At 33.8% G+C, this 11,423-nt stretch overlaps 1 protein-coding gene across 1 annotated transcript; it reads right to left on the minus strand.

The window, feature by feature from the left end:
- Positions 1–2,992: 2,992 nt before the first annotated feature.
- LOC112279496 (glucose-6-phosphate 1-dehydrogenase 1, chloroplastic) lies at positions 2,993–9,583 on the minus strand. The gene is made up of 13 exons (XM_024513991.3): positions 9,574–9,583; positions 9,404–9,468; positions 7,249–7,390; positions 6,903–7,112; positions 6,379–6,602; positions 5,976–6,070; positions 5,672–5,786; positions 5,286–5,491; positions 4,912–5,061; positions 4,512–4,632; positions 4,101–4,330; positions 3,643–3,843; positions 2,993–3,405 (listed from the first exon to the last, which is right to left on the minus strand). Exons 1-13 carry the CDS (start codon positions 9,581–9,583, stop codon positions 3,147–3,149), a joined length of 2,028 nt encoding a protein of 675 aa, XP_024369759.2. The 3' UTR covers positions 2,993–3,146.
- Positions 9,584–11,423: the final 1,840 nt, after the last annotated feature.

Consider the following 11,423-nt stretch of genomic DNA (forward strand, 5'->3'; position numbering starts at 1 on the left):
CATACAAAAAGATCTTGTAAAACAACAATAATGTAGATTAAATCAATCACTTTAAGTTTTTAATTTCAATCTTAATTACCTATATTTTACATAGATATTAATTGTAATCATTAATTTAGATAATTTGAATATAATCTTAAAAGTATTGAAATAATATTTTTTAATTTCTATGTTCATAAATTATAAATAAATTTGTTGTGTAGAATTTTTTTCATAAATTATGTCAATCATGAATTAGATTTTGCTCAAAGATTTTATTTAGATCTTAAAAGTATAGATTATAAATGATTATTGGCTGTCAAATATAGTTTTTAATTTATAACTACATCATTTTTGAGAAATTGTTAAATTGAAACATAAGGGATCCAACACCCTCTTGCAAATCATGCAAAGATATGAAAGTGGAGTCCACAAAGCATCTCCATTACAACAAACTCCTAAAGTACTCTCACAAAACAATAAAATTGGACACACATTCCTTGAATCCATTCCATTATACATCTCTTACTCTTAGTACACAAATTCTTGAGTTCAATCAACATTGTAATGGGGCAATTTAGTAAAATGATGGGTTGATTTAACAATTTTTTCTTTCAATTGAAGTCTTGTTTCTTTTATTCTTTCTATATTTTTATTTGTTTAAATGAAATTGGTATAGGTTGGCTACTATTTAATTTCTACAAAATCTTATTTTAATTAAAAACTATTTTTTTAGGCAACATATCTATTAGTCAACTCTATAAGTTTTTTGACATCTTATTTAATCTTCACTTTTTTATGTATTTAAAAATACATATATATTTTATTACTAAAATAATAATAAACACATAAATTTTTAAATCACTATTTGCCAATTTTTAAAAGAAAAATTGTATTATATATAATATTATAATAGCTTCAATATTATATTTTTTTGATTTGTTTAAAGATTCACCACTAGCTTAGCAAGTTTTTCCTAATTGATAAACTTATATGATAAAAAGAAGAAATCAAGACCTAGGATAGAAAAGACTTAAAAAATTCTTATTCAGTTTTTATAATATATTTTTTATAATATTCGTCTTAAAATTTTTAATGATTTCAATGTGTTTTTAAAACCAACCATCAAAATCTTTTCACAAAATTTGTAAATTTTTAAATTGAATTTTATAATATCCCTTCAAAGCATAACTTTTTCTATATAAAAATTAAAATTTTAATTTATTTTATCTAGATTTTTAAAATTTTCTTAAAGTTTTTGTATTTTTATTGTTTGATTTTTTCTCTATAGAAACAAACCTTAGAGAGATCAGAAAATTCTATAACCACACATCATCTACAAACTTACTTGCAAATTAAATCCTTATTTTTTAAGTATCCAAAAAGTAAACAAATTTTAAATAATTACTCAAATTTTACTTCTTTTTTTCTATTTTTTATTTTATTGTATTTTACAACTTCTTTCTTATTTTCAAATTCTAATCATGGATAATCTGGCTCAAATCTAACTTTATTTAAGTCATAGATTTTTAAAATATCTTTACATATTCAAATTGTACTTTATATCAACTAAGACATTTTTCAAATTGTATTGCATCACCATATGATATGCCTAGCCTTATTTTACTTAAATACATTTCAATCTTAATTTTTTAATCCATTTAATTTGATATATACATCTTAGCCTAGTATAATGTAATTGTTTTATAAATTTATTTCACTTAAAGGCCTCTTAGATTTGCTGAATGATTTGGTACTATTTCTTTAAACACATTATCTAATTCAATATGTTTGTTTATTTATTAAGAATATATTTTATATATAATTTGGTCTAATGGGCTCTATTGACACCAAGAAATATCAATGAATTAGTGGATGAATCAAATCACATCTAATTATGAGATATTTTATATCTTTTGTGTTCTACATATCAAAAAACAATCTTCCATCTAGTACAAACTTGTCAATTGGAAGTGATACACCTCTTTAATGAATTGTCACACTAAATAATATGTATTCTATTTTAAATATAGAACAAATATTTTCTTATAAAGCTTTCTTCAATATGTTTTAACATTTGTTGCACTTGATGCTTCTTATTTTAGAACCTTGCTTTTAGATTGTTTAGATTTAAGAAAACAACTAGGATCTCAACAATTATATATGTCCAAACAAAAGTTACCATATCTCTTTGGATACCCTCAAAGAATATGGTGTCTTATATTATTTTAATTTACTACATCAAATAGCTAAAATCTACCAAATTATTAACTTCCAACAAAGAATATAGATTTTGTTGAAACTAAAATAAATATAACTTTTAAAAGATATATTAGAACATTGTTGCCATAGTTTTTGATTATTATTGTATATTTATATTTATATTGTATATTTACAAAAAAAAGTTATATATATTCAGATGCATTTATTCACATACAATCTTATATTCTTTGACAGCTTATTGTATATAGAATTTTATGGTCAATTATATTGATTATTTTTAAAAAATGTATCTATTTACAAAGTATCAAAATAAAATCCAATTTACAATCATGTAAATTACTATACTGTGAAGTAATTATTTTAGGGAACCATTAGGTGAACACCCGCTTTTAATTGCATGGACATTCCTCCGTGCCACACCAGCAAAATACTATTGCTACAAGTTTTTCAACAAGCTAGATATTATCAAAACTGAAATGTATAAGAATATCAATAAAAAACAACCCACAACACAAATGCTAATTTAAAAAAATAAAACAAAACAAAACAAATAGCAGAAGAGGGGTGTCCATGTTCCACTAAGTGAACACCCTTGTTATTTATTTGCTTTGTTTAGCTTTTCTATTGTCGATGTTCCTGTGATGTGAATTGTTGTTTTTTTGGTTTTTAACCTTATCAGTGTCTAGTTTGATTAAAAAAAACTTGTTACAATAGTGTATTGTTGGTGTGGCACACGAACGTCTACACAATGAAAACAACTAAGAAAAGTAAGTGCCACCTACCAATTCCCTTATTTCAATATTTCAGAACCAATTATATAATTACGTGAATGGCCGGGTGCAGCTGCTGTGCCAGCTTGTGAATCAAAAATAAAAATCCTCACAAATTGGTATCATTGCTGTAAACCAGGTTTGTTCCACTAAAGACAGCAGCTGGATTGATAATTATGCACTGTCGAGCTCCGAGCTGTTATCGCCCCATCTAACATTGTACTTGGCAGCCAAATAATGAGCACCTACTGGACCACGGCTGCCATAAGGATAGAGCTCTGGACTTATCTTTCGCTTCTCCAACTCGTTCAATAAAGGAGTGAACAATGCCCATGCAGCATCCAGTTCATCACTACGGATGAACAGCCTGCGCTCACCCTCAATAGCATCAAGTAGTAGCCGCTCATAAGCGTCGGGGATTTCTCGATCGTACCTGTAGAGGTCCATTGCACACTTCAGAATAGAATAATAGTCACACAGTGGCTTACTCAAAGATGTAATAGATCTGGCTTTGGTAAAGGGAAAACAATAAGTTTGCCATTTTCCTGTGCTTTTACGGGCAGCATTAACTGGCGGCGTCATGAGGAAAAATAAACACTGATTATGTTGATTCTCAGCTTGACAAGCTGAGGGAAACATTTCCAGAAGGAACCATGAGTTGAGAGCATACCGATCAGCATAATGCAGATTCAAGTTTGACCGATCCAGCCTCATACCAAGACCTGGCACTTTGTTGTTAATCTTAAGATATATGGCCTCATCAGGCTGCACACGGATTACTAATTCGTTCGTTGCTAGGTCAAGATCTGTCCCAAAACTCCGCTTGTAAAGGTTACCAGGTACATGTCTGAATTGTACTCGAATCTCAGCTCTGCCAGATGCATCTCAAACATATAAACCCATCGCTCCTTACCATAGAAGTCTCTTCACGAATGACATCACCTATGACTCCAGTATATTGGTAACATACTACATGTAGTATTTACAATTAACAACATTCGCAGGGACATAAGCAAATTAACAACATCCAAAGAAAATCTCAATGAGTTCGTGATTTCGAACTTTGCATTTCTGGAAACGGTGATCTCATCCACACCATCATGAAATACAAACAATAAATATACAAACCTTTTCTTATGGAGGGCCTTTCCTGCCTTCATCAAAAACGGAACTCCATCCCACCGTGCATTATCAATAAAAACGGCAGCAGCAGCAAAAGTAGGGGTAATACTATTTTTGGGCACAGTTTTATCATCTAAGTAGGCAGGGTACTTCACTCCCCCTCGGGTGTGCCCTTTGTATTGGCCAACCACGACATTGTCAACATCCAGAACCCTCATCGACCGGAGAACCTTCACCTGCAACAAGGAGACTCTATCGTTCAGAAAATTACACTGAACTGAGCTGAGCTATCCCCAGAAACAACCACGAAAAGATCAAGAAGCCACTACTTAACTCAGAATGCAAATAATGGCAGCCAGCGTCAATCAATACATCACACTCAATGAACTGAAAGCCCCTCGAAGAATTCGATTGCACCTTCTCATTTCGGATGTCCTCAGCGTCCAAACTCACAGGTGGTTCCATAGCAAATAGCGCTAGAATCTGAAGGAGATGATTCTGCATAATGTCTCGAATAATGCCATAGTTATCAAAGTATCTGCATAATCACCAGCACAATATAACATACGGTTCAAAATCATCCAATTTAAAGCACAAGACACCCAGCTGCAAAACATCGGACAAAACCGTTAGAAACACAAAAATGCAACATGAAAGCACCAACTATGATCATCACTCATCCTTATTCCTTCCAGCACTTTGTGTGGATATACAGGACGTGTAGAACGAAGGTTAAAATAAGGGAGATATGCTGAGAGAGATGATTGCCCTGCAATCATTACACAAGTTCACTGCTATCGTGGAAGAAGACTCGTACCCGCCACGTCCTTCGGTACCGAAATCTTCAGAAAAAATTAGTTGCACGTTCCTTATGTATTGCCGTGACCAAAGTGGCTCAAAAACAAGATTTGAGAACCGCAAGACTGATAGATTCTCTACTAGCTCCTTTCCCAAGTAATGATCAATTCTGAACAAGAAAAAAGGATAGTAAGAACTCGGACCAATAATAATCAACCAAAGAGAACTTATTACATTAGAGAGATGTGGAAACGAATTGCGCTAATGTCACTGGTAAGTTACACATATGAAGATACACAAAACTGACAGACTATGTTTGCCACCATAATTTTATTCTTTACACCCTGATTACGTCATGAACACACATTCAACTGCACTCCTGAGAACACATACCGATAAATTTGATCTTCCTTCAAGTACGTCTTTAAGCCTCGAGTGAGCTCTGCAGAGGATTCTGAGTCACGGCCAAATGGCTTCTCCACAATAACACGTGTCCAACCATTTGCTGAAGAAGCAGCAAGACTTGAAGATCGAGCGACATCCACAAAGATATTAGGAGGAATAGAAAGGTAAAATAATCGGTTTGCAACTCTGCTTCCCTGCATAGCAATTCCATCCCTAAATCTTAACATGGACAGACCCCATCATGTAAACCAAATATGAGTCCAATCACAAACTTAGTTTACATACTCAGTATCTTCATCAAACAAAATATTTCATCTGCATTTAAATACACCAGACGAGTAAACAAGGAGTCACAGTAGAGGAGAATTACAAACCTCTTGCTTGCGAAGTTTGTCGGAAAGCTGTCCAAAAGATTCTTCTGAGCTGTACTGGCCGGCATGATAGAAACACCGCTTCAAGAACTCTTCTTGCTTTTCGCCACAATTCTCACTGCAAATGTTTCTCGCATTAATAATACTCATGCGTAATCAGGAAGCTCCTAACTTTATTCTGCACACAATGTGAGACCTAAGTTGCAAAGCATAAAGATAAGGTCGTAGAGCATTCTCGAGAATCTACTCTGCAATTTGCACAACGTATTGTTTCTAATGAACACGTAACCCATGTGAAGTATCCTACCTTTGATCGATCCGGCACGTGAGGGTTCCCGATATCATCTCTCGAAGCGATTCGTCAGTCATTTTGCTCCGTGCGAAACCGAAGATTGTAAAATGCTGCAACAAAGACAGAGCAACCTAGGTTCTTGAGAGCTCACATTAAGGAGTTAAGACACGAGAACACACTGAAACACCAGCAGAAACAACCAACCATTCGAATAGTACATTCGGATAAGGTAGTTTCACATTTTACACGCTGAATTAACGGGTAGTACGATAGAAGAGCTGAATGTAAAACGCGGTGACACTTTTAAATTACCCGCCTTATCTGAATCAACTGCTTCACCATATAACCGGAAGTTTTACAGGCATTGGTTTACTTATACTCCACCAAAAGACCCATGTCCAGGACTTGAGTAACGAACCTTGGGCAAGCAGCCCTCGTAATAGAGTGCAAACAAAGCTGGGAAGATTTTCTTCTTTGCTAAGTCTCCAGAAGCTCCAACAACTGTAATACTAACTGTGGTCTCAGTGTCCACTGACCCACTATTCACATGAGCGGACTTAGGTGACGCGCCATTTGTCGAAGCAGCAGTCTTAGACAATCCGTTGTTCGTCAACACCTGAGCAGATTCAATTGGCATGTTCCCTGTTTGCAAGGGTAAAAGGACGAGTGTCTCCTTACAGACTGGAACGAAACGTCAACTTAAACACCATGTGCATTATGAAAGCATTGAGCTGAGTGTGTACGTCCAAAAAACACTGAAGCTCTTCAAAACACTCAAAATTCACCATCATGTCACCTTAAACCCCAACTCCCTACATCTTCATGGAACCTAACATTATAGAGGGAAATAAACAAATACCCAAAATTCAAAAACGTGTATCTTTCTATTTACAAACAAACTGCAGCAAAGCTCCTCCAAGGCGATGCCCTCTGGGCCATTACCTGTCACTGTCGCCCGCACAGCAAAAGGATTCCTACACTGAGAGGTCCGTCGCATTGCGACCGAGACTGCAGGCAACGCTAGGCCAGTCTGAGAGGCTACTTGCGTCGACCCCAAGTGGGCATCAAGTCCCCTCACGCAGATGCTTGAGCTCACAGCCTGCGCGAGCGACATTGCCCCCTGGTCCATCGGATTGAGCGCACCCTTAACAACTGCTTCCAAAAATCCACAACCCCGATCAAAACCGACACCCTCTCTGGCATTCCCAGCACCAGGTATGGATACGAGAAACCGAAGGAAATGCCACGCACAACACAACAACAGCAGAAACTCATGACACACACTTACAACTGGTGAGAGGAGATTTGAAAGGGAAGCGATGCCGGCATTGACGCCGCAAGCTGAAGGGCAAGCACACTTGGGGATGATCAGCCCATCCGCCGTTGCGATGCGCCAGCTTGCGCAAGTGATGAGATGAGCTGCTAAAAGGCTAAAGAGCATGAGGGATTTTTGAGGGATTTTTTAAGCTTTACCGGCACCATTTCTTCTCCTCGCCTGATCGCAGCAATAGATCATTACGGTCCTAATTGGCCATGGTTGATACCCCGCCGCCGACCTACGTCTACGCCACATGGTGTCGCGTGAATTTTTCAACCGGGAGTTACAAATAGTCTATAATTATTACAAGTGGCAGCCAAGCTCGAAGATACATGGGTGAAAAGAGGTTGGAGAAAGGAGAAGTTAATGAGAATGCATCATTCATGTAATTTATTGGAGAATGAAGATGCATTTGATTATAAAAGAAAACAATGAGTTTTGCCTCATGGGTGTATACAATGCACATGTCTCCACCTCTTTCTTTTTTCCATTTAGTGACATTTGATTAAGATGGGGATTTGTCTTTAGAAGGGGGTCAATTTTCATACTACTACTCAGCTGCTCTACTAATTAGTACTTTTTTAAGAGAAGAAAATTTTACATGGTAATCTTGCAACAATGAGTTTTCTTTCTGCCAAGGTGAAATGTGTTTTGTGAATACTTCATCAACATTTTGACTGAGTTGTAAGATGCATGATGGTGTTTATTTTGGTGGTATACCATCTCTTCCATACAAAAGGGAAAATTTAGTGAATTATTTTTTACTATTAGTATGTGCAACCTATTAGAAGGTAATTAAATTATCAATAGATTTGTGTACTATATGTATTACATGAGATTTTTGTGATGTTTATATTTTAAATTCAATGTAATATTTTTATTTTTATATATATATTTGGTAGGTGGTGAGTAAAATATTATACCTAGCTCTTAATGCACAAGGTAAATAATGAGGGCCACAAGGTGTATAACATGCTTAGATCATCAGAATAATCTTCTAAATTATTATTTTGATATCACATAAAGATTTTTATAGATGGTTGTCAACTTTGTGGGATCTAAATTCAATAATATTTTCAGTCTTTTCTATTAATTAAGAAATCATTTTTTTGGTACTATTAGAATTTGGTATTTAAGGTTTAAATATTAATAAAAATAATTATTGCGGGTTGTTGCTACTCTACAATTTTGTGTAGTATTTTTTTAATAAGTTAGTCTACATAATATTTACAATTACTTGCATGGCATCAAATATAATATATCACCATTAGTCTTTTTCAATTGGAATAAAGTACTTGAGATGCACATACTATTTGAAGTGGAGACACAAGAAGAAAGTAGTTTGAAATCTAGGCTTAAAAAAGACTGAGTAATTACATCACTAGATAAGAACCAAATCATCAAATCATGTATGGTTGCTAAAGATAAATTTGGCATATTTGATTACATGACTATAATTAATGTATTAGAGATACCTATTTAGCAAAGTAAGTAATTGTATAACCATTGCAATAACCTTAAATCATTAATATTTATGAGATGTTTTTGTGATGAAAATATATCATAAAAAGTAACTAAAAAGAGTGTGGAATGATTTAGATGATACCATGTTGTTACGATGTATATCACAATTAGAACATTAAAAATTATTTTATCTGCAACCATGATTGCATTACTTTTAAAAAAATATATACAATAATAATATTATATAAATATAAATATAAGTTAGTATTTATTTTGGTGACTACATTTTGGTTTCTATTACATTACAAAATTTAGAAATTAGATGCTTAAAATGAAGAAGCTTTGATGTTTTGGTCTATTATAAAATCATATATAATAATTGAGGATGCATCTATTATATTATTGTGCATTTGTTGACTTCATTGCAATTTTGTATGTATCACCTCACTTTAAGAAGCTTGTTGTTTACTTTAAACTATTATTTTTGTTGTTTCATCTTTTGGTCCGAACTCATTCATCACGGTGATCCTCCTTGGACGACGTCTCCGGTAAATACCCCAACACATGTTTCACTCCAGTATGGAGCCAATGTGGATGCGCAGGTCGACATTCAGACTGCAGAGATGGTACTACATAACACTAAAGCAACATTTTGGAGCACCGGCGGTGGTCTCCCCACGTTGACAGTAAAAATAGTAGAATGCTTAGGGTCAAAACTTCCGTACTCTGCGCACCAAAACAATCAAATCAAGTTAAATGAGGACAAGAGGATACAAAGAGTGGAGCAATTGCAGATTGCACACGAGAAGGATCCTACTCAGGATAATCTACCTTTCCTCATAGCCGGATCGACACTAGACATCTCATTACCAGACCTCGACAACCTGCGGTAGATTGGTTATAAACTTCATATATAGACGTCTTAGCTTATATAACTTCTATCTCCCTACCGGTTTTAATTCTCTCTACCAATAGGAGTTGTGAGTCTCTGCCTTTGCTCAATCTCGTGGCACATAATCGCCTGTTGAAAACAGCAACAATGGCCGAGAACTTCAAATTCAAAGATCTGCTCCCAACTAAAACGGCAAAGGTAATCTCACAACTCAGGCAAGGCATTCAACCAGCTGATTCAGATTTACACGGTACAAATATTGACCTTGACACTTTGAGCCTGAAGTGTCTTTCGCCAGCATATCAATTCGTAGTTTCCTCACCGGTATTAGCTGTTGGATCGAAGAGACCACTAGAAGAAGTGGAACTTGATGACCTTAACGTCGACAATGGAGAGCAACAAGGTGATTCTTCTCCTCTACGGTCCAGTGATTTAAAATCTAGACTTCTTACAGTGATTGGCCGAACAAGGAGTAAGGTGTTAGACAAGCATTAGTATTTTAGAGCCGGTACTGGGACGAGACTAGTGATCCAATAGAGAAAGACAACATTGTTTATCCGCTGCACAGTTTGGTTGGAGGAACGAGATCATCTATCTTTAATAAGCAAGTACCCCCCCTCCCCCCAAATTCTTGAAACTTAAAAGTTACAACCTGAGTATCTTCCAAAAATGTGATATTTTACTCCTCCAAGAACATAAATTATGTGGCTCAACATCACAATTATAGGTTAAAATTGAATTAGGCCATAAATTAAGTACATAAATCTAAACCTAGATTATTTATTCCTAAATTGGATATTTATAATTTAAGTGATCCTCAAGTTTTTCAACAAGTTAAGAATATTTGATCTAATTGTGACTATATGAGATCTTTTATCCATTATATATATATATATATATATATATAGATAGATAGATAGATATATATGTATCCACTTTTATATATCTTTTTGTAAAGAACAAGTATTACTAAGACATATCAAATTTTAAAGTAAGACTCATTCAAAAAAATCCTCAGATATTGGCATTCAAACTTAACTTAAAATAATATAGGATTTCTCCAATCAAATGGAAGATTAGCAATAAGAACAAAAGTCAATACATCCTTGGATATATATAAAATAGTATTGATAAAGCATTTTATGCTTTGATCAAAAATTACCAATCTAAACAAATTATCTCAAAACTCCAAAATTCTTAAGTAAGATAAGAAGAAACTTTTAATCTTGAAAAAAAATTTGTTTTAAATTTTTTTCTATTCTTAGTAATATAAATCTCAAAGTTTTTAGTAATTGAAAGAAGCTTTAACAAATAAATTTAAAAATATTCTATATAATATCAAAAATAGTATAAATAAAGATCTATCTAAGTTTTTCAGTATGTTTAAATCTAAAGAATTTTAAAAAGAGATAGCTAAAGAAAAAGTTCCCAATCCAAACAATATTAGCATTAAATTTTTTTTCAGACTTTTTGGCACATCATTGATAATGCTTTCATCTCTTCACTTAATCTTGCTTTAGTTACAATTCAATTCTCCTATTGCATTGTCAAAAGATATATTGCTGTTTTGCATAAAAGCAATGATAAAACAAAATTACAAAATTAGAGGCCCATCATCTATTCACTGCCTCACAAAAAATCTGTACTAAGATGATTTAAAGACAACTCCAAATAATTTTTTAAGAGATTATTTACTCAAATCAAATATTGTTATACTATAATACAACTACAGGATGGAAGAGAGAAGAAAATATTATATTATTGAAGAGCTTATTTTAAAATATATATA

Source organism: Physcomitrium patens, chromosome 1, assembly GCF_059467195.1.
Source record: "Physcomitrium patens ecotype Gransden chromosome 1, ASM5946719v1, whole genome shotgun sequence".
Taxonomy (NCBI): domain Eukaryota; kingdom Viridiplantae; phylum Streptophyta; class Bryopsida; order Funariales; family Funariaceae; genus Physcomitrium; species Physcomitrium patens.

What these genes read in the sequence shown, in the direction of transcription:
- LOC112279496 (XM_024513991.3), bottom strand. An exon ending in ACGTGCCGGATCGATCAAAG is followed by an intron (nt 5,787 to 5,975) that starts GTAGGATACTTC and finishes AAACATTTGCAG; the next exon opens with TGAGAATTGTGGCGAAAAGC. An exon ending in AATCTGCATTATGCTGATCG is followed by an intron (nt 3,406 to 3,642) that starts GTATGCTCTCAA and finishes GGACCTCTACAG; the next exon opens with GTACGATCGAGAAATCCCCG.